The following is a 24,953-nucleotide window of genomic DNA, read 5'->3' as shown; positions in this document are numbered from 1 at the left end:
ACTTACCTCTGATGAGAAAATGAATGGCGCTAAACCAGCATAAGATGAGACCTGATTTAGGTAGAGAGATTTGAATGTAGATACCCTAGACCAGTCTCCCACCCTGTAATAATATCTGCAACGGCCACACCTTTTGTCATGGCTGCAGAAGTGCTTGCGCTGTGAAGATTGAGGTATCAATATACCCACAGCGTCTAAGATGCCTTTAATCCACCGAGCAATATAGAGGCAGTACCAACCTCTTCAAATGAGATATGAATACCTTGCTATCCTGCTTCACTTTAGGAAGACACTCTAATTTGTTATACTAGGTAATCACTATAACTTGTTGCAGGGAAAGTCACCTATTTTACCAAAAGGGGCAGAGGGATGATATTTTCGTGGTTCCAGAAGAGTCCACCTCTATTTTTGTATGCCCCTGTTTACTATATAGGAATATATTGATCTGTGGAAAGGTGATTTGTAGGTTCATGGAATTTATTTCTACACTCAGGAAAACTATATTCCTGCTAGGGGTGAAGACATATTTCTTTAGGTTTACCATGAACACTAAGCTCTCCAACATGCATGCATTTTGCCAAGTGGCATTTCATCCCTTAACCTTACAGGGACCTGGTTTATACACTATAGGATGTCGTCTAGGTAGACCACCAGTCTTATACCCCCGGAAGTCGCAGTTGGCCTGCCATTGGCTTTGGTAAAGGTTTTGTAAAAACGCTGAACGGGCCGCTAATGGACTGAAGGGGGGGGGGGGTGCAATACTGGAATTTTTCCCTTCCAAAGAAACCGAAATTAGGTTTAGAGGTCAAACACGCACGCCTGTGTTGTCTTAAACCAGCTTTTAGCGAGTTTTTTTCGTGCCTTATACATTTTTGCTATATATATTCGATACTGAAAAAGGTTTCTTATTAACTTGAATATGTGCAACTGTTATTATAAAGACTGAAGCAATTTTCACTTTTCGTTTTACCCATCGTTAATACTAATATGAACAAGAGTGGGTAGTGTACGGGCGACGAAATGTATGAAAATATGAAATCATTAACTTCCATTATTGGTGAACGAGCAGAGATCCCTTTTTCTTTTGGAACTATTGTCATCCTTATTTTGAGTTTTGGTTTGGGAAACGTTACCAGTCAAACGCACATTGACTGCTTCATATTGAAAAAAATGAGCCATTTATATCAAATATTCAACAATCATAAGTAGCTGGCATATTACCTAGTCCATGACATGAACCACTATACAGATCAACATAACAGAAGAAAAAAATATACCGACCGAAATGCAAACTTTGGTGTTATATATGACCTTAAATAACAAGTTCATTGTGGTTTCAAAAATGACAAGGCAATATTATAGGGTTTGACGCCATGCTTCGAAGAGCTGTTCAATTAATGGCGCTGTTTCATTTCTTACATAATGGAGTAAAGTTACAGAATATTTTTCTGAGGAACTTACTTGTTGATATGTCATTTCTCAACAAAACAGGCAATTAGTCTTTAAGAATTGTCCCCCAAGATATATAGAGAGCCTGGGCATGAAAAGTTGAAAACCCCAAAAACTTGAGCCACCCTCAACCCCAGTCCCGTATGACCATAACGATGTTATGTGTTACGATGTTATGTGTTACCATAACGATGTTAAGAAGTGTTAGCTCAATGGTTAACGCCGGTGCCTTCAAATCATAAGGTCCCCGGTTCGAGTCACTCAAATATTAATGTATGTTGTCCAGTTACAGAGTTGTTGACAATTCATAATCAAGGACGTTAAATATGAATGTAAGAGACTGACTTCGGTCAGCTTGCGGTTTTGATAAACCAATGAGGCTTCTGCGCGAGTTCCTGCTTGTATCTAGAATACAAACATACATGCAAATACATGTGAACTATGTGAGTACCACTACTGCCTTCCAAAATATATACATAGGTTTCTACGCATGATCCGAGGGTGAAGGTTCATTTCTACTGTGATCACACGGTCCTACACAATTTTGAACATAGAATCTTTCGAAACCTTAGTGTTCATCAGTTCACCGTATAGAGTAATGTTTGGCTATTTGAAAGAAAATATCCCTACTAAAGTTTCGGGTTACATATTGATTCAACAGTTTAAGTGGCTGAACTTCCTAGTCTATCATACAAAACCAACAGATCAACATATCGGAAGTTAAATATAGACCGAAATGCAAACATACGAGTTTTTCCTGCTTTGACTGTGTATTTCAAGTTTGACAAGGACAAGCAGTATAGTACTGTAGTGTCCGACTATATATGGTTCGCCGCACTGTTCTAGTGGTGGCGATATTTCATTTCTTAAACCAGTATGGAGAAGAACTTCCGTATAACGTTGGTGACATACTCCTATATGGTAGAGACTATATTAATCCGCACGGATGTTCTCCTTCAGTAATAGTGCCAAAATGCAGTATAGGAGAACTTCTTTTTTGATATGGAAATTGATAGTAGCGTGAAAGGCCAACTTTTCAGCTATCCAGTGATGGGTGTAGCGTTTAGCTAGTGAGAACTTTTATGAGACTTATAGAGACCACATTACTTTTGCGATTTAGTATGTAAGTCAATGCTACCTGTTGATATACATGTTGATATACCTGTTGATATCTCCCGCTATCCCCCCCCCCCCCCAATAAAGTGTTAACTAATAATATTTTGATGTATTTGTTTGGTGTTCATGAAGTCCATATTTATATATTTAATGTTTAAGCACGCATTATGACAGCTATCTCGACCAGGCCTAATCGACTATGAATAAGATGATGTCTTCGGTATATATGGTAGTCCAGTCCTAAAATTAGGGTTATTTTAGAGAGATGGAAAACAAATGTCGTAAACCATTTAACAAACAAACGACTTCTTTTGGTGCATGTTTCTATTTATTATGCGGGAGTCTTCTATGAGATCAGCATAGTCTAGCCTAGTCAGTATATAGTCTAAACAAATAGGAATGGAGCACGATATCAATTTGAAGCAACGGTTACGACTAAACAGGTCATTAATATGAATTCTCAATAAATGACGTACTAAAATGACATAGTTGCGGTTTTTCTTTTCAGTGAAGCGTGCATGATTTTGCCAATAATATATTAAGGGCTGACTGAATATCTTCTCTTTAAAATGACGGCCGTGTTTAGCGGCTACCGTAGTAGCGAAGGTAATCACCTGCAACGAGTGTAGCCAAAGTCCAGGGAAAATGGGAGGAGGGAAGGGGAGGGGATGGTGAGGGGTAAAGTATATTGGCATTTGGTTTTCTTTCTTCGTCAAGGTTTGACCTTTCCGACGGAACATAGACGAATCAAGATTGCTGAATGGATGAAACTGTAAGATAACCTGCATACACCGAGAGGGGGGGGGGGGGAGTGAGGGGGGATGGGGGACACAAATCACAAGTCGTTTTACATACCAAATACACTTAAAATGTGCATAGTTGTGGTTTTATTGTATTCTCTCAGGGAAGTGCAAGAACAACTATACCTGCTTGAAAAATAGCGGATTGATGAACAATGAAATTATATTAAATTCTCGTTAACATATATACATGGCATTTTTACGATCATGTATACCATTCCCAGTAGTGACAATTCTTTTTGCATTACTTTGTACTATAATGTATTATTAACTTTAGTTCCCATGGCTCTTTTCTTTTCTTTTAACCTAACGTAACTCAATCCAAACTCTGCCATCTGTCTATTTTGCACAAAATTTTGCTAATGCAAATGCTTAACAACCCAAGATTTTCATTACACCGTATCGATTTCGAAATGTAATTCCTGGAAAAAAAAGTATTAACTGCACATTGAATGCCATTTGTAGCTATTTCAATCCCGACACCTCTCACACGGACTGATCCAAGAAAAGATAATCAACGAGGTTTCATCAACAGTTCTGCAGTGTTATCATTGCAAAATGGAACACTGCTTTCAATAAATAGTTTCTGCCTCTACAAGATCACCATACCGTATATGCATATTTATGAGCATGAATATTCATTACTGCTTTCACCACTTCACCGGTAATACACACGAAGGTGATCGAAGTATTGTGATACAGCTGTGTACCGTAATCTGATAGTATTAGTAATAGTATTAGTATTAAGTAGGACATCAATGATCCTAAGTTCTAGATATAGCAACTTTGGTTCCGAAAACATTGAAATCACGTATTGTTAAATGACAAAGGAAACTGTTTCAAGTAAAGAATCATCTGGTGAAAGAATGGGAACATCAATCTAAGGACAATCGAAGAAACTTGCGGTAAGTTTTGCGTTTCGCTAAAGTACTGCAGTGACACTGTAACTTAAATCAGGTTGAAGTTGGTCAGAGAAAAGTTCTCTAAAAGTTGCCATTGGAAGAAAAACTTCCCGTGCGTTGTAATGCGTCAAAGTATGTACAGATTATGTCTGTCGGTAGTCCTATGGCATAGGACTTGTAATGTTTGCAATTTATGCCGCAATGCAACAACGAAATGTTTAAAATGAATATTGGAATTATAATGTCACTGAAAACAATTTGTTTTGATGCTATCGAACAATAGGCTACGTTTATGTGTGATGTGTGGGATCGAGGGATAGGACTGGGTAGGGGAGGGGGGGGGGGGGAGGAAGGAGACTGGCCATGCAGTGTTTGTAGGGTGTAGATGAAAGTGAATTGAAACATTGAGTATGTCAAGACAATCGTATACAGATCCAGATCCACAGTTTCTAATTTTGTAGAGCAGTTTGTATAGCTGGGTCATCTTTTTATTTATTACACTGTTGTTAAGCATATTGTTGATTTGGCTTTGGGGCAGTTGTAAATTCAGAGTGATATGTGATTGGCACGAGGGCCTACTTTAATTCATTCAGTCGCTCGTTACAGGCAGGAAATATATGTTGAGGTCTTTCTTCACCCCAATTTCTAAAACATAAGAAATATTTCTAATGAAAATGTCACAAATACCTTCAGTATAATTATAGTATATCAAAGGAAATTGGTGCACAAATGAAACAAAAGTAATTGAATAAACTTACAGTTAACCTTTACAAATGCTATTCTCAATTTGTACAGTAAGTCAATTTCTCAGAAATTTTACTAGAGAATTCTTTCAATTTAAAAAGTTATATTAATGCTTTAGAACTTGCCTTTTTAGCAAATTCAGCTGTTAAAGTTTTAAAATTGTTTGCAGAAGAAATACAGGTAGGGCATTGAAAAGACTGATAAAAATCCTTGAAAGTGGTCTTTTGTAGCTGTTGAGCTCTTGAGCCTTTAAAATTGCTTAGACACAAAATTTTAACTCTATATTTTATTCCCTGAGCTGCTCTGTAGCTTGTTACCTTGTTGAGATCATAAATATTACAGTTTATCTAGGTCTGTACCTAGCTGTTTATATATGAAGAGAGAGTAATATGATTAGATTAGTTCATATTAGCCAGATAAATTTGAAAGCTAGAGAAAGACTTGATTTACGTAATTCTTATTTTACCAATCGAAATGAAACCTGATGAGTCGTTCTGATGGCATTTGAAGAATGTTTTAGTAGAAGGAATTTATTTTCTCAAAAATTAACAAAAAAATTGATTTCTGAACAGTGGCGTAGGTAGAGGTTTTGGTGCCCGGGTGCAAGAGTAGAAAATTGGGCCCCCCCACTACTGAAAAAGAATAATTGCGCGCGAAAAATTTTGGTTATATATTTCGGGCAAGTTGTTACAGCCCCCCCCCCCCCCTAAATCAAATTGTGGTCCTACGCCTATGATATGTCCACCTTTTGTAATCTACTGCCTTGGAACTGTATACTGAAATACCTGAAATTTCCGTGACATGTAGTCATTACAGAATAGAATAAAAGAAAAATACGGTCGAAATGGACTGATAAGAAATCACAATGTATAAATTTGCTCATAAAAACAACTACATTCAGTTCAGATTCTTATTAGTAACTGGAAAATATTCATGCCTGACGACATACATCAATTTCGTCATGTTTTTATAAAAAGTGCTTATTTTATTTACTCTCATTCTCCCATTTCAGCGCCTAAACCCGGCGCCTGGGCAAGCGCCCTCCCTTGAGCCCCCTAGCTACGTCACTGTTTCTGAATTATCCTATTGATCTATACTGAAATTCAACAATCGTGAGTTTGGTGGTTGGATATATATAAATTTAATATATGCTGTATTCAGTATTCTCAATTATTGAAGTAAGGTTAGTGATCATTACTGTAGTATGAAATATTTGTAATTCTTCCAATTTCTTCCAACCCATTCCCCTCTCCCTTCCCTTTCCACTCCCCCTCAACCAATCAATCTTTTGAGCGCAGGTAATCTTTTTTTTTTTGGGGGGGGTAGGGATTAAAATTTAAATCCTTATAGCCTAATTGCCACTAATGAAAAATGTGTCAAATTAATTAAGAAAAATACTGCTGTTAGTTTGATCTCCATCATCACACGGATAATTTGTTTGATGATGGAGTACTATAAATATGAACAGACAGGTTCCATCACCCCTTGGAGAAAGAAATCTGTTCTAGATTTTTTAGATTTACAGTCAAAGACAACCTTATTAAATGTCAAGATTTGATATTAATATTGAATTATTTGAGATTAGGACAGCACACTGCACTATTATAAGGTTTCATCCTGCCTAATACAGTTACATTCTGACGACAGTGTACCGAGTTGTACAGTAGTTTGGTCGGTCGGCCTGTAAATTCTGCAAATGAAATTTATTTGAAGTTTACCGGTACTGTAAGGTAGAAATGTAAATGCAGTGGCGGAGCGTCCAGGGGCGTATCCAGGGGGGGGGCGCAACAGGCGCGCGCCCCCCCTATTGGCCGTCACCAAAAAAAAAAAAAGTTTAGCAAAGAAAAAAAAATTGATGACGACCTTTATGTGAGATGTCGGTGATCGCTCAACCCCCCCCCCCCCTCCCGTATGCTTTATTTTTTGTTTGCCAAAAAAAGGTTCTGGCGAAGTTCGGCGGCATAATAGTTTTAGAAACATACTGTAGATGGTAATTGTGTTTGTATTATCACTATAAACACTAAATGACATGCCAGCCATACTAAATTGTGCATTTTGTGTCCATATTTACTGGAAATGTTGCTTATTATTAAGGTCGAAAAATGGATCACATATGGCCATGGGCGGCGATCCTGGGTGGAGGGGGGATATATCCCCCCATGAAAAAGGGTGGAGGGGATGTAATGCACCATATCACCCCCCCCCACCAAATGCCAGGGATAAGAATATTTTCATGCCTACATTTATGCATCTTCGTTAATGTACGGCTCTTTTTTAGCTTCATTTCTCGCCTACCATAAACGCAGTGCGATCTTTTCAAATAAAGCGTCTTTATAAAGCAAAAATAGTTGACTGTAGGCTTCATTGGCCCTATAACAACAAAATGTATTATTGCGCCCACGGTATTGATATAGTACATATATGCACCCTCATAGTATTCATATAGGCCCTATAGTAGGCCTACACACGTACATGTTCCCTCGAACAGCTGAGAATCTCATGTAACCAGGGTAATGCTTAATACACGTTTCACCTGGATGCCCTAGCAATCGGTACCTAGGAATGTAACTATGTGAAATTGTGTATTGCATGTGTATAGGCCTATAATAGCCTGCATGAGGCCATTTTCTTCATCGAATAATATAACAGAGCTCTCGAACATTCTAACGTTGCGCCTGAAACAAGATTGACAGGGGCAATTTTCCCAAAATAACACCCGAAATTTAAAAAAAAGTATTTTGGATCCTGATTATGAGATATTTCGGACATGACATCCCTATTTTAAAGTTGGGTATATGCCGCTTGGAAACCTCGGGAAGTGCCGTTTCCGGCCATCTAGAGGGTTTGTTAATCCCAAAATTTTCTTGTACGCTTCGCGCCATCTCATGGTGGCGCTACGCTTAGATAGTTAACAAGGTCATATCCCCCCCCCTTACTCGGAAGTACGGATCGCCGCCCATGCATATGACACCATTTTGCATTTCAACCCTTCTTTGAAAGCAAAAATTGTACACCCCTCCCCTTAGACCCATCCCCCAGGACGGCGATCATTCATGCCTGGCGCCCCCCCTATTGGAAAATCCTGGATACGCCCCTGGCGTCCATACAGTCAGAGGGGCAGATGCCCCCCCTAACGGACTCAAATGGACTGCTGGCGCCCTTTTCAGCTTTTTACCACTTTTTACTTATTTACGATTATTGACTTTTTTATTGCGCTCCACCTATTGACATTTGTCACATTTTGTTGGTGTAATTTTCTGACAAAATGGCGATGACACCTATTTATTCTTCGTTTATCTGCAAATTAACAAGGCCCGGAAAGGGTCATTTCCGGCGATCAAGGGAGTATCTTAAATACTCAAAAATTTTCTGTATGCTCCGCGCCAACCTGTGGTGGTGCTCCGCTTAGATAGTGTAGAAAGTGCCCCTACAGGCCATTATCGCCCCCCCCTGACCAATACCCCTAGCTCCGCCACTGTGTAAATGATATGGATAATTTTGACATTCTTCGTGCCATGTTTACAGTAGGAGCAAACTTGTAGATAACTCTTGAAACAACTAAGTCTTCTTTAAAGCTCAATTCTCAAATAAATCCAGTGTGTATCCACGGATAATGCTAGATTATAAAATTATAATAAACCAGGTCAATGACTTGATACCTGGATTATCGGTATTTAAACCTGGATTTTCGACTGATAAAGCTACTGTAGATGATGCTGATATCAGTTGATAATCCAGGTTTTTCAGGTGAAATTCTGGTTTATCAACCGATAAGTCCAAGTTTTCATTTGATAAATCCGGCTTTGCCGCCTGTGAAACCTGCTTTATCCATTTATTGAACATTTAGCTTGTCATTCGTGTTACAATAGATTTTATAGTTATGATTAATTATGCCTTAAAACCAGATATCAACACATGTAGGTTTTATCGTTCGTACTTTGCAGATTATATTAATTGTCATTAATAATTAGGAAACTGGGATGAAATGTTGAAGGTGAAATGTGTGGCATGGGGAAGGGATCAAAGGGGGAGGGGATTTGCACCTCCCCTTTGAGACACATTTACTAGTCTGGTAGAGCACAGACATGACATAATCAAGAGCAGGCCTATAGGTCAGCACAGGAGTAACACTACTCTATATTGTAGGAAACACTGTCACGCAAGTACATTTACTCTGTGCAGATACTGTAGTAGGATAGGCCTATACCCTACATTATAGTAGTTCTTGTTCCCATCTCTGTGATTGTCTGTGCGAGGTATTTGTGTACATCTATGGTGTATTTAATAATGTGTAATTGAAGTATAATAGGCAGGATGGTAGATTTTGCAACATTTCTAAATCTTTTGTGAATAAACTGATGTATTTATATATTTCAGGGCCTGTTTCTTAAATCTGGGACATTTTTAGGGAATATAAGTTTGTAAATCGTGGATAACTATATTATTATTATTAATCGGGACAAAACATTGGAATGGGGGACGGTCCCCGAAAATCAGGGACGGTTCCTGAAAATCAGGACCAGTTCGAAAATGGGGGCGGGGGGGGGGTTGGGGTCTGGTCACCTTACGCTAATAGCAAGCCATTTGGGACAATTTAAGTTAAGTTCTATAGAGTATTACTCTATTCTGTAGTCCTATGTCATGCTTCAAAGCACTCATTTCCAAAGTAGGCACAGTTTTGTAATTTTATCTGCATAATTAGAAACAATATTCATACTGCCCATGCTGAGACTACAATTGCTTTGAAGCATGGCTTAAAAGTACCATACACACAACATATTGTCCCAAACAGCGTCGATAATAACAGCAGATTGGGCAGTCATGGATGGAAAAATTTGTGGACCTGATAGGCTGAGATATACATATAGAATATTGATGATTTGTAGAAATGTTAATGAATTTGATGATAGGGTGCAGGTGGTCTACTATGTAGCAGTACTGTATGTAAAAGGTCTGAATTAGTATTGTACTGAATCTCCAAATATTTATAAGGAAAACACAGGTGCAAACCGAAAGTCCCTATAAATTGCTGACAAAAGTCACTTTCCTTTCGGACAAATGACAGCCTAGTAAACATGCTTAACCTCTATTGCGGAGCTTGAATAATGTGTAAGAATATAAATTATTCAAAAGTTGCAGGAGGGTTTGACATTTTAATCATGACAGAATCTTCTTCCTGGAGGAACACTAGAGAAAACAAGGCGTAAACAGATACAGGTATGTCGGACAGACAGGTAATTTGCTAAATTGAATAATTGAATTGAATTGAACTAGATAGAACTAGAAGAAGAATCAGGACCACAGCCAAACAGACAGACAGACATACAGACAGTGAGAGGATAGACAGCAAGAAGACAAAGGACTGCAGGAGGTGTACAGTACTGATGAGAAACTGTGCAAAAAATAGCAAAGAGAGAGAGGAGAGAGTTAGCAAGTACATTGACGGGGAGGGGGAGGGGGAGGGGGTGTTGGGGGGGGTTGAAAGCAGAGCTAACTTCAACAGATGTTTTGTTAACTTTGTGAAAGCTAATTAACGTTTCTCTTAAAACAAGGTTACGATTGGTTGAAGATTTAGTTATTAAAAGTTTGTTGGTTGTGCTTTGTTATGAGATTTTAAAATTGAATTTGAAGGAGCAGAGGTATGAAAATATTATCAAAATCTGTGAAAACACTGGAGAGAAGAAGATGAAGGGAAGAGAGAGGAGGTCAAGGTAGGGGAAGGGAAAAAACAAGTAAGAGAAAACATATGGGTTAATAGTCATTCCGTTCTTGTATGGACTCGAGACCATTAAGTAGTAGTAACGGCTGAAAGCTAGGCGTTGAATTCCACAGGCAAAGGGATTATATACCTAAAATTCTACACTGTACAAAACCATGTGTTTGACATATTGTGGTGCACAAGTGAGTTATTTGATTACAGCCAAACTTGTTTTCAAACAACATACAGTAGATCTTTAGTTTTGTACATCTTCACATTGAGTGTACATGTATAAAGCTACTGTATGATTCATATAAGAAGAATGCTTTGATGAATAGAGAGCTCTCTGACCTTAGCATGCAGGGTTCAAACCAGTGTATCCCTTTTTCAAGAACATTTACTTCCTGTTTGGACCATTTCAGGGAATGATTTAGCGCTCAGATTTTGTACATCAGTTTTGAGCTTTGTGAAATATAGAATATTCCCATGAGATATGCCAGTTCAAAATGAGATGATCAAGTGCAAAATAACAGCAAGAAAAAATTGTCAAAGGTAGACAACTTTTAACTTGGACCTGAATCTGACTTTGTTGCAATATTTGTGGCCACCCAGGTAAAAATTACATTCATCTTTTATGAGCATATAAATGATATTTGCAACTTTGATACAGTTTTCAAACGTAGAAATATGCCTACTGTATATATAATCTATGCAGTGTGTGAACACCAACTGAATAAGATAAGCATGTATATCCTGTGAGATAAAACTTTAACATTAATTAGTGAGTGTCAGTCTGTGATAATTGTGCCACTCAGGCAGGGGTGCGGTTGGCCCACCAATTTTGTACTCGGGGACGAAGATCGTAGATGTTATGTCATCCAGTGGATGGGGGATTTGTGGGGAGGAGTGACCCCTCCTTGTTCAAAAGTTTGAGGGTGTTGAGATGCACAATGAGGCTATAGTTTGAGACAATTTTGAAGAATCTTCAACTGATTAGGTTGTATCAGACATGAAAGTATCAATATATGTATTTATTGTACACTAAGGTTGTTTGTAATAATTCTTTCTGCCAATGTTGTGGTGGGAGGGGGAGGGGGGCATATAAGTCCTGATTGTATTCCGGGGGATAAAGACCCATCACCAAGAAGTTATCCTGTTGGGCCCTTGCCCTCATGGAAAAGTTTGCCACTTGTGGTAGGAGTTAAGATTTTGGTGATATTCCAGCTGTGAACAAATATGATCATAATATAGGAAAGACAGACATTTATTCTTGAAGTTTTTGAGTCAAAATCTCATTACCATACAGTACCTGCATCTAAAATCTATACTTTGTGTGTTTTTTTCAAAAGTCCTTCAGTTAATCTTCACTGTCATAATAAACCCTCCAGTTCCACTATTCCAGGAAGACGTTCAATTCCATGCCATGAATCACCCTTCTGATGTCACCAGGGCATGGAGAGCTTATTTCCTATTATTCATCTCTTTGGTTTTTAAATGTGTTTATTCCTTGAAATGAGTTATTTTTGGATTGTATGGTCAGTTACAAAGTGGCCACAAAATCTGATTTAATGTTTTCACCCAAATGGACACTTTATAAAGAGAATCACTTCTCGCATGTTATATGGAGTTCTTTCATGAAAAGCAAAACTGTTTCAAATAATATGCCATTTATATGGTGTCCCTTTAAGAGCATTCTTGCCAATATATAATTTACAAATGTAAAACTAATCAAGCATACATGCTCACAAGATGTGGATGATCACACACTAAACAGTATCTGAGCAGGAAATTTACCTCTCCAACGTCAAGTTTTTTGAAAGTGTCTATTTCTATGCCACATGAATATCGCTTTAAGAGTTTTCATAAACCTGAAATTTAATTCAGAGCCATAAGGCTCATGAAATTTTGTGAGCATAAAGATGTGTAAAAATAAAAGGAGAGGGGGAGGGGGGGGGGGTGGAGAAAGAATTTTTGCCTGTGCAGTGGAAACATTAATGTATTGGAAATATACATATTAATATATAATATTGGCACTGGTATACAGTATATCACTTTATGGCTCTTGCGTCACTTGAAGAACTGTCAAAGTTCCCTCCAGGAGTGTCAAGTATCTCTCCAAATTAATGATTCACGCCTGTAAGTCATGTCAGTTTTATGAAAAGATATACTTATATGTCCTAGATATATCACTTGGTTCAAAATGTGTGCCTAGTTTGTGCACATATGTATTTTTTATACTTACAGTATGTGTGTAATTTCCCTCCATGATCACCCTAGTTACTGAGCCCTAAAGTTGTGAAACATTCAATTTGCAAATGTCAGTTTTATGAAAAGAACTGACAATTTGAAGCCTACACTATTTTATGAAAAGATATGTCAATATTCCTAGATACTGTTCATCAGTAATTGGTTCAAAATGTGTGCCTAGTTTGTGTACATATATGTATTTTTTGCACTTAGGTGTGTAATTTCCCTCCATCCCCCTAGTTACTGAGCCCTAAAGTTGTGAACATTCACTTTGCAAATGTCAGTTTTATGAAAAGATACGTTAATATGATGTCCTAGATACATCAGTTGGTTCAAAATGTGTGCCTAGTTTGTGTACATGTATATATTTTTTTGCACTAAATGTGTAATCTCCATCAATCACCCTAGTTACTGAGCCCTAAAGTTGTGAACATTCTCTGTACTTGTAAGCAGAAATCCTCTGGGGAACTAATTGTGACTGCATCTAAAAGATTTGTCTATTTATATTCTGTTTAAAAAAAAAAAATGTTTTCTAGATATGATAGATGTTTAATGTCATTAACCTGACATTTTCACATAGCCACAGGGATGGGGGGGGGTGTGGGAAGGCAGACTTTTTTCTAAATGGCTTACATTTTATGACACACGCGTATGCTGTTAAAGTTGTTTACACTGTCAACATTAATTGTTTTACTACACAAATTTTGACAAAATAATGGAAATGATAGCACCATTTTGCATTTAATCAAGGCCCCTTATCCAAGTTTAAATTCCCTTGGAGTTATATAGGGGTTATCTCTCCTGGCATTAAGTAAACCAGTTGTAATTGTTACCAGATTATGGCTTTTGGGGCTGCTCCTATAGATCAGCATGTGGTATCAGGCTTATCCTGGGATTGAGATGTAACACATGTTATATTTTCTAGGGATACTCATGTGATCACATTCATCTCTGTAAAGGAGTACAATTGTTTAGGGATGGTAGGAATGCACTGTAGTATTTGTGTATTATGTCTCAAGCTAATTGTTGTCGGGTTAAGTTTATCATTTGTATACATGTGGTACTGTATTTCCATGTGTTGGTAAGGGATTTATTAAAAATGCATTACCTGGGAGGGACAGGACAGTCTACTCTGGTTGATGTTGGAAGAACAATTCTTGATGGTCAGGCTTCAGGGCCACGTAGCCTCAAGTTTGTAAAACCCATCTGGTACAACACACTCAACCTGCTCACTGTAAGTGTACAGACACAATGTGCAGTCTTTCGCTTCTCTGCCTTTTGGCTATAAGATCATGTGTAGTATCTGTTCCCTTTCGAGGGGAATGGTGATGCACACCCAACGATGATCACACAGTCACAGTCCCGATGCAAGGGGACTGGGGTTGAGAGCGGATCAGTCGTTCGGTAGTTTGGTTTTCGTGCCCAGGTTCTTCCCTGGGCGACTTTTCCTTAAAAAAGTATCTTTCTCATCAAGTCTGGCGGCCTATATGCTACTGTAGATGCTGATCATGTTTAAATTGTCTAACTAACTTCACATACTGACACACATAGTTGTTTTTAACATTCAGTCACTAATTCATAGTTTGCAGTACTTTAGAGGAAGACATGGGTGTGTTAATGTCTCCCAAGTTAATTTTCAACTCAACAAGTGCTATTAATTGAGCTGTAATTACAATTCTCTTGCACGATTAATTGCCTATCCATCTGGCAATAAAAGAATTTTAAGGGTATTAATTACTTCAGAGATACAAAGACCTTGACTTAAGGTAATATTACTTCATTAATACTCCTAATCATTTAAAGAAAACTTTGCCCATTCGTTCTTGAAACCAGCAAGTAGGATATATATTCTTTTAGGGGATAATCTCAATATTATGTATCCTTTTTGGGGATATTCTTAACAAATTACCTGCTTTGCTCAGTGTAGAGTTCTTGGTACTTCCCAACCTTTAATTTGGATATTCAGAGACGGAAACAAAAATGGAGAGGTTTTTTTTCTGAGCGGACGTAAACATTTTCGAGACTATTGCATCCTTCCTTCCAAATTTAAAGTCCTAGTATAACAATGATGCTGTTATTAAACACTATATCATAAATACTGATGTCTTCAACTTCCTGTTATTGTAGCTTATTTTGCATTATTTGGTCTACATTCATGACCATCTTAACCATACTTCCTGACTGTGGTACAGTATTGTTCTCCCTGTTCATTTCAAAACAACTGACAACTTTTTGCAATACACAGACTTTAAGAAAATGTACTTCAACGCACCAGGACAAAGAACGTTAAGTTGATACTGTATTGATGTCACTCACTCACAATCAACAGAGGTTTTTACATCTTCGAACAGATCTGATGTCAATTCCATCTTGCATAAAAAATAATGTAATATATGTAACTAAGCCACTATCCTCTGACAGTATTCTCTTCATAGGCTTGATAGCCTACCCATTTTATATCATTAAAATGGTGGGCTGAACTTTTATATTATTATCAAATTACAGTAATTGGTTTGATGGCAATTTTTTTCACCTTTTCTCTTTCTTTGAGGGGAGGGGGGAGGGGAAGGGCTTGCATTTGGTTTCAATTTTTTAAATATTTTTTGTTATTGCATATCCCATAGCATTGCATCACAATTTTTTTCTTAATTAGCATTTTGCATACAGCTACTGTAGTCATGGCACAGTATAGATCAATACAAATATTAGGGAAAAGTGGTTGTTTTAAGTTTAGAATTCAAGTACTTCAATGAGGAACTTTTCATAATGATTTTTCATTTTTTTCTCCCTTAAATGACGACTAAAACTCTGAAAGGTACTGTAATACTGTCAGAGCTGTTCTTGAATGATAACATTTTTTTGCATTCTGTTTTTCATTTATTGAAACCAGTATAAATATAGCATATTTATAAAAAGGAGTACACATGTCAAACTCAAAAATAAATAAATATGAAAACCATGATAGATAAGATGTTCAAAAGATTGCACAACAAGAAAGCATTAAAACTATGTACATTACTAGAACTAGGTGAAACAATTAAAGAATATGAAAACCATGATAGATAAGATGTTCAAAAGATTGCACAACAAGAAAGCATTAAAACTATGTACATTACTAGAACTAGGTGAAACAATTAAAGAATATGAAAACCATGATAGATAAGATGTTCAAAAGATTGCACAACAAGAAAGCATTAAAACTATGTACATTATTAGAACTAGGTGAAACAATTAAAGAATATGAAAACCATGATAGATAAGATGTTCAAAAGATTGCACAACAAGAAAGCATTAAAACTATGTACATTATTAGAACTAGGTGAAACAATTAAAGAATATGAAAACCATGATAGATAAGATGTTCAAAAGATTGCACAACAAGAAAGCGTTAAAACTATGTACATTATTAGAACTAGGTGAAACAATTAAAGAATATGAAAACCGTGATAGATAAGATATTCAAAAGATTGCACATCAAGAAAGCGTTTAAACTATATACATGTTCTTGCATCTACAGGTGACTACAGATTTGACTAATAGTTTGAATTCTTGGAATCGGCGCAATTTAATCACATTGAAGTATCGCTCAGCTCAGAAAGTGGATCCTGTCTCTCACACTACTAACAGTCACCATGACGATGAAGGTCGCTTCGTTTATACTCTTGGCAGTCGTCCTCTCGAGTAATTTCGGCAGTGTCTCGTCGCTAGGTAAGTTTTTATCAGCTATATATGCAGTAGACATAAATTTTGTCAAGTGGTGCAAAAAATGATATGTTTGAAAAGGAAACTGTACCCAAAATGTTATCGAGAAAACCACATAAAATAGTCCATCGTTGTAATTTAAGCCGAGGTGAAACTAAAGTTACATTACATTGTTTGATGGTGAGTCTGTTGTCTGCGTCAGTAACCTGTCCGATCGGTACCAAACTAAATGTACGTGTTTTCTAGAAGGCTTAAAGTATAAAATTTAAGACGGCTGTACTGGACTTCTGCACATTAGGTAGAACCATTCGGTGTGTATATTTTGTGATGTATATATCTATAGAAAATCTTTCTTTTCGTTATCTTAATGGTTGCGAAGTGGTGATGAAGGCATACTGCTCCATATTTTTGAACAGATGATTATTAATTGTTAATGATATCATAAAGACTTCAAATACGTCTTTACCGACTGTCATCAACCGTTGTATTATATATATTCGTATAGTTCAATTCTCGAAAAGTGTCGCATTGCAGACGAGACCCATATTTCTCCAAAAATAAGTTAAATAAATAAAGGATGAAGGATGAACAGAGGATAGGAAAAGTATGAAATATTAACTGGTTTCTAGTCTCAATACTGGACGTTGTTTTACTTTGCAAATATGTTTTTGTATTCATGTAAATTGTTAAAATGTCCAACAATTTTTAATTTGTGTCCATGACTGTATAAAGAATTTCTTTTTTCATTATTATTAAATGGAAACATTTTATGTCACGTTAAGAGCATGAATGGAAGAGCCGGCATCAAATTTTAAGAAGCTTGAATTCTGGATAAATAATTTGAATATTATCAAAATAGATATGAACAATTAACCCATATATCCAGTTTCTCTCTTTGAAAAACTCTCTGGTTAAATGATGGAATATGGACATCTGTCTTCTTGCAGAATTGAAATGCAGGGCACATGTGCTGAGAATTATCTTAATGTTTGTTGTGTTCTGTATTGGGTCCACACAATGATATTAATATATTTATGTGTAATTGGAACTTCCTAATTAACTTGGACAGGATCTGGTTCCCAGATAATAAAAACAGAGTTATTCTTAGTGAAAAGGTCAGTAGTACAACTGTCCATGCATCCAAGGAACTAGGATGAATTGTGCAATTATTAGATCTGCATGATCCCTGAATTATCATAGCATTGTACTGGGTTACTATGGTAACATACAAAATATGAAGGTATGAGAAATGATAAAGGAATGAATGATAGCAGTCAGAATCCTACAGCTTAGGAAGTCTTGTGAATTGGTTTACAGTCTCTTAGCTGGACAAATTAAATTGAATAGTTTTGATTGCAGGCCGAGACAAATTATATAAGATTCTCATATAGATCTGGCTACCTGTATACTGTATATACTGTGCAAACAAAATCCCTAGCTGCAATATATTTCATTGAAATTAGGTCTTCAATTGGATGTTTATTAAGAGTTAAGAGAAGATTTCTGCAAACAAAATTTGTGACCCTCAGTCTATCCAAATCACTGATGGACTTGAAAAAGCCAATAACCTCTAAAAGTTTTATATGTATCACATGATAGCAGAGAATTACATCATTTGGTTTAATGGTAAAAAGTGGTCTGCATTACACTAAAATGCTTAATAATTACCTAACTAATCTGAAACAGGCAAATGATAGTGACCAGTGACCACATGTACAGTACAATCCAATTAAATTAAGGGCAAATTTTTCAGGAAGTTTTCTGGTTTTTCGTGGGACAACCAGGTCTTTAAATTTTGTCAGTCTCTTATTTGTGAATTAAGCATTTAAACAGAAATATTTTTGTTTTATTATACTCTGCTCTCCGTGGCTCCCTTTTTACCCATACATCTGTCTCTTGTGCGGCGTCCCACAAAATTAACCTGCCGTCCCATTTCATTGGGAAAGCTTGTTGCCATACTTACTTCATCAGTACTTAATTACTGTGTATTTAATGAGATTTAAAGTAATCTATAATTGTTTTTTCAGGTTAACTATCCTAATTAACAGCAGCTGAGGCAGGTATATATATAACCAGCTGATGACAAAGTAGATGCAATCATTTTATCTTTAAAAATTACATAATGTGAAAATTGGGGTATCTGACAGAATTAATCACCCCCTCCCCTCCCCCCTCCCACCTAGAATAATGAACCCCTGAATTGAGAGGAAGATCATTATTGTCAGGATGCAGGCGCGTAGCGAGGAATTTGCCAAGGGAGGGGCGAAACTGTAGGCAAACAGCAAACTATCTAAGCAGTAGATACGGCATTGCAAATCTAATCTATCTAAGCGTAGTGCCACAATGGTTGGCGCGAAGCGTACAAGAAAATTTTGGCTGAAAATGCCTCCTAGATCGCTGGAAATGGCATTTCCCAGGCCTTGTAAGTTGCATCTAAGCTTTTTCTCTTTTGAAATTACTAGCGAAATCATAAAAACATACAAAAATATATGCTCAAGGGGGGGCAGCTGCCTTCTTCGCCCTCCCCCTTGGCTATGCGCCTGTCAGCATGTATGCTTGAAGTATAGGATACATGCCATCCTGAAGATTACGATCGTCCATATCCATGTATAAAGTTGACAAGAAACCCGAGATCTCAAGATTGAGATACTATCCTCATCTACATCCTCAATTGAGGGTCGAGAAGAGTTAAAATTAACACTTGTGGTTCATCACAGTATGAGTGTCCCCCAACAACATGTAACATCAGCTATGATTGAGGGTGCGTGAGCAGGATGAGGGATTTCCCCTAAAAAGTAACAGATATCAAAAAGACTTACAGACTCTGTTCCTTGAAGGTATTCTATGTTGGCCCCAAGTATGCTAGATATTCAAATATGGTCACCTTTGGTTCAAAATTCTTGAACTGTTTTTATTACAACTTTCGAGGAAATTGTCCTCCTTTGGACATTCAGTCATCAAGTGTGTTCCTCAAAAATGTCGAAGAACAATTTGGAGAGTAAAGACCTCCAGGAAAATAAGTTTTGAAAACTTCTAGCAATTATAGCGTGCTATAATTTGGGGCCTATACTGACTACCGTTAAGACAGCTTTTTATTTTATGATTTTTTTTCTATTTTGCGGACATTGGGGCATATATGACTCTATATGACACCCATGCCACTTAAAAGTTACAATAAGAGGGCCCATGCTAATTCCAACTATCGAAGATTCCAGACCCAATTTAAATTCCAAAAGTTTCTGGTTCACAATTTGACCTATAATTCAGTTTTAAAATGACTGAATAACATAGTTCTGTAAATTGTTTTTGTCAAATTTAAGTTGACTAATGCCCTCCAATAAGTAACACCTTACAAAGTAACAATGAAAATGGCAAAATTAATATCATGCAACCAGTCGTAAACATGTTTGTCTTTTAATGGTATCATGCAACTGAGATCGCCTTCAGATGAGTGTTTAACTGTTGTTGTATCTTAACGCATATGAACGTTCCCATTTAATATAAGATAAATATACAATTGATTCATAACAAATTCCTCTAAGTATTATTCATTTCCATTGATCTGTGAAGCTCCCCTTTGAAAAAAGTTAATTTCATATATGCTGAATAATTTTTATTGTGAGTATCTTAATACATGAACGCTCCCACTCAATACTAGATCTATATAAAAGCTTGATGATACTGAATTCCTTTACTGTTTAGTATCCTTTATTCCAATCAAAAAAGTTAATGAATTTACTGTAATAAAAGGTTCCTTTTGCATTATTGTACAGTACCAATGGTATTGAACTGCTTTGTATGAGTTATTTTGGTCTAACTTGCACCACAAGACACAAATACTTTATAAGTATACTGTACTGCACTGCAGCCTATTGGGAGCCAGTAAGTAAATATGTAGATGATGTAATGATGGCATGATAATGGTAAGTTGAAAACAGTCATAAAAGCTGGTGTCTGGCTTTCGAAATGTTGCCAAATCAATACGATTCATGAACTAAATCGATTGCAGGGTCATAAACGAAGCAATCCATAACCTGCCAGCAAGTTTGACAATTTTCATGTGCACAGCTCCCCCACGGGGAGTGATGTACAAAACTGAAAGATATATGTACTTCTCTAGATACTTTGAGGCTTTAATGAAGGCAGTCAAATATACGAAACTCAAATTACGATTATATTTTAGATGTTTTCTCAGTGAAATTGGCTAGCATATATATAAGGTTAATAAATCAATGTAGAGTAGACCAATGGTTGGATCTAATTAGGCAATATTATTTTAAATAATATTCAAATATTAGTTTGGTAAAAAGTTTTAGTTAAATGGTAAAGTTCAAATAAACTAACTCAACAAGCTGCTCGAATGTATAGAGCTTGGTCCAGAACAAAATCCGGAGCTATGCAGTCCATATATAGACATGACTTGAATATGCAGCATCAATTGGCAGCTACAACCTTCTTTCCTGGAATAGAGACATGTGGACAGGAAGTGACATCAGTGCACCCTCTATGATACAGGAAGTACTACCATACAGTTGCAAGAGGTGACTGTCACAAATAAAGTTATTACTGCAAACACTGGAGAATTACAATCCTGACATTTGATTGCCTCCGAATCATTTTCTGACCTGCCTTCCTTATCATGGTCACATTAAAGATAAACGATAAAGTTCTCAAGTTATTAAGGTGCAATTCCTTTCTTTCTGATAGACCTCAAACCGGAAGTTATACTGCCTGCAGAGAATTGGTGCATCAGGCTTCCAAATTGAAAGGTCGAATGAGTTTATTTAAATGGGACCAACTCAAAACATTTTTTAAATATTGGCATGACAATAATCTCATAACTTATACTTTTTTTTGTGTAGTTGTTTTACAATACTCAGGATAAACTTTCATGTGTAAACTACAGTATCTGCTATTTCTTTTCCCTTGATAGCTCATTCTAATCTAGCAGATGGGACACATATATACATGGTCTCTAACATTATAGCGGGGGTGGGTGGGAGGTGGGGCCCTAACATTATGGGGGGTGGGGATAATGGAGGTCAGGTTAGGGGTTGTGGTAAAGGAGATATATGGATTCAAAATAATTTCAACAGCAATGATTTTTTTCTAGCTGGCATCGTGCCACCACAGCCAATATGTATAACACTGCTGAATGTAGGTCGAAGCCCTGATAAATTACCTCATTCTAAACTCAGTGTCAGGATCCTTGCATAATGATCCTTGCATAAGGGGATTGCTGATTGGTTAACTTGTCTTTTGCAGCTTGTATGTTTTCTTTTAAACAAAATGTGGAGAAAATTGGTAACAAGCATATTGAACCCAAATTTAATGGGATCCAGCTTGCATGAAAAGTTTTATAACATCTCAGTTGGGGGTGCCAATACTTTATGCATGATTGAATGTACCTTTTTGATCTATTAGCTTTATTTGCAAAAGAATGTTAACCACCCAAACGTTCCGCATATTTTCGCATGAAAGATCTTCAACTCTCAAAAACAAATTTTCAGTACTTAAACCACATGTGACTATTTATATCACTTATATATATTATAAAATACATGTTGACTGAACACATACTGTATATTCCAATCAATACTTTTGCATGCTGAAATTGAAATCTCCCAGCATCAAAGGGAATTTCCTGAAGTCCTCCAAATTGTCAGATTTTACTCTTTGAAATTTACATTATTTCAGATGCACGGTGTTGATTTATTATGAAAGACATTTCAGTGACAAAAAAAATAATATGATAGTGACCGAACAAGGTATTAACTATTTACAATGTAGGTAGTGCTCGAGTGAGTAATTCCAATGCATGGTTACAACGATTATTAAGACGTTTCAGCTCTTGACGAAAGTAACACGAGAGTGACGCAAAAGTATACTTATGTTTTATTACCATGGGATGACCTTTCTAATTGTCACCATTTCGAGGAAATACAAATTTAATCAGTAACTTCAGAGCTTCATCTATCACTTAATAGGTAGAGATACTCTTCAGTACAAATATATACAAACCAACGAAGGAAGCTAGACGATTGAAACAAAGTGTAACTAGTAAAGTAAAACATGGAAATTAATTTGAGCTTTTAAGATATTATGAAGTTCTTTTATTCAGAAAAAAAAAACTTGCGAATGATGCGATTTATCGCAAGTAGGATTCAAGGCCATGCAAAATTCTCAGGTGGTTTTTTATAATACATAAATACATTTATACCATAAACAACAACAGTGTGCATTTGTGAATGCGATTTGGCCATAGAGGAAGGACATTTTCTCAGTTTGAAAATGTCACATCAGTTGAGAAGAAATTGGCATACATGTACAGACATCCAAAATCTAACGTATTTAAAAGATAGAAAATGAAAAGAAGGGCATCAAGAATAATTTTAAGTACGAACAGTTTTGAAGAATATTGGCCGTGTGTGAGTCACATCACTACATTTCTCTGGAAGTAACAAAAATAACAAAGCACCTGCCTCAACTCTACTATTGCACGTTCCCATCTAGCATCTACCCCTGTTGACACTTAAGCAGTGGGCCCCATTAACCTGGCCTAGCTGGGCCTCTACTGGGTGACGACATATCCTTCTGACCTCTGTAACAACCCCGCCCCCCCCAAAAAAAACGGGGGAAGGATGCTAGAGGCTGTATGTGCATGAATTTACAGTTATTTTCTTTTGGTATCGTATCTAATCGTATCTTTGGTATCTTATTTCGCCCGTCCCTGTGCAGTCAGGATCACGAGAGTATCGCAGCATTAATCAGAAGTTCGTATAGCTCGGAGTTGGGATTGGTTATAGGTATGATTTCATTTCGAGGAATCCTGTGGTCAGATATCCCAGATTGCGCCATTCCCACGTGAATTTATTTAGATCTATGCAAACTGTAGGGAAAAGATTTGCCTCAAGCCATGCAGCTACTTTAACGTTGGTGCGTTTCGCATCTCAGTGTAAAGCCGCTGTGTATATACCAGATGATTTGCATATGGTAATTAACAGGACGGAGGCAGTGTTGGAAATGTCACAAAGTCACGAAGAAATCGATTGATGTCGCTTTTTTTATATTTCATCACGTGATCAAGATTTGACAACAACTATATTTGTAGTAGCTATGTTTTTCATTTTTTTGCAATGGGCATTATACAAGTAGGAATTTAATTAACAGAAAAACATATTTTGTTAAGTTATGGTTATGATGACGCATAAGAAGGGTACAATTAGGATATGTCAGGCTTAGTCAGGAAGGATATGTGAATCCTGTTTACCATGAAAAGTCACTCTCCCTTTAAGTAATTGAAAGCAGTTTACAGTTTCATAATGTTTTCATACCATATATGGCCACGTTTGGCATTGCAATAATATTTGTTAAGTAATAGTTATATTACTAGCAAAAAGACATGTAGATGTGATGGATAAATTTCATATTTCATATTCATCTACTGTAGATTAGTTGTGGTTGAGGGGAACGAGCATAGTTGTCAGATCTAATTTTAACCATGGCCTTGAGGTAGAAATGAAATGACATGTTTGCAATGAAGTACAAATCTGTAAAATGGGAAATGATGTTGAATGTCAAGCTGCAGCCAAGGTTGTTCGTTTGTTTATATGGAAGCTAAAAAGAACACAATTTTGTTGAGTTATTGTTATCTATAAAACGACAGATTAACATTAACATGTTATAGGCCTGATGTACTGAGGAGCCAATGATCATCATCGGATAAATCTTAAAGGAACATTCCAGAAATTGAGTCTGTTGTAAAGGTGAATATATGTTGCAAACTGGAAGAGCTTAGGCTAAGCTTGACGACATTCTTGACGACAAAGAACCATCCCCCATATGTAGATCTCAATAGTGCAAATTGATCCCTTGAAGTGAATGGATGAGATTACCTTATTGCTGAATTAAACTTGATAACAATCTATTTAATTGTTAGGTATCTGGTATTTCACTATTCTACTAATCTACTTTAACAACTACAAACCGACAAAAACCATGGTTTACACCTCGTTGTATTAAACTTGATAACAATCTATTTAATTGTTAGGTATCTGGTATTCCACTATTCTACTAATCTACTTTAACAACTACAAACCGACAAAAACCATGGTTTACACCTCGTTGTATTAAACTTGATAACAATCTATTTAATTGTTAGGTATCTGGTATTCCACTATTCTACTATCCTACTTTAACCACTTTGTCTCTCAACTTGTCTTATCCTCCTTGCCAATTTGTATATTTTCATTTTAATTTTCATGCATTCTTATGTATTTATATAGTTTTGTTGTG

At 36.6% G+C, this 24,953-nt stretch overlaps 1 protein-coding gene across 1 annotated transcript in view; it reads left to right on the top strand.

Annotated features, from left to right (window-relative positions):
- The first annotated feature begins 4,024 nt into the window (after positions 1-4,024).
- LOC139981020 (uncharacterized) overlaps positions 4,025-24,953 on the top strand; it is a 63,101-nt gene continuing 42,172 nt past the window's right edge. Inside the window, exons 1-2 of the mRNA XM_071993126.1 lie at positions 4,025-4,270; positions 16,474-16,664. Of these exons, the coding sequence (XP_071849227.1) occupies positions 16,589-16,664 (76 nt within the window). The 5' untranslated portion in view covers positions 4,025-4,270; positions 16,474-16,588. The remainder of the gene's footprint in view (positions 4,271-16,473; positions 16,665-24,953) is intronic.

Source organism: Apostichopus japonicus, chromosome 2 (assembly GCF_037975245.1).
Source record: "Apostichopus japonicus isolate 1M-3 chromosome 2, ASM3797524v1, whole genome shotgun sequence".
Taxonomy (NCBI): Eukaryota; Metazoa; Echinodermata; class Holothuroidea; order Aspidochirotida; family Stichopodidae; genus Apostichopus; species Apostichopus japonicus.
The sequence above is the reverse complement of the archived record's forward strand: the minus strand, read 5'-3'. Positions and strand labels throughout refer to the sequence as shown.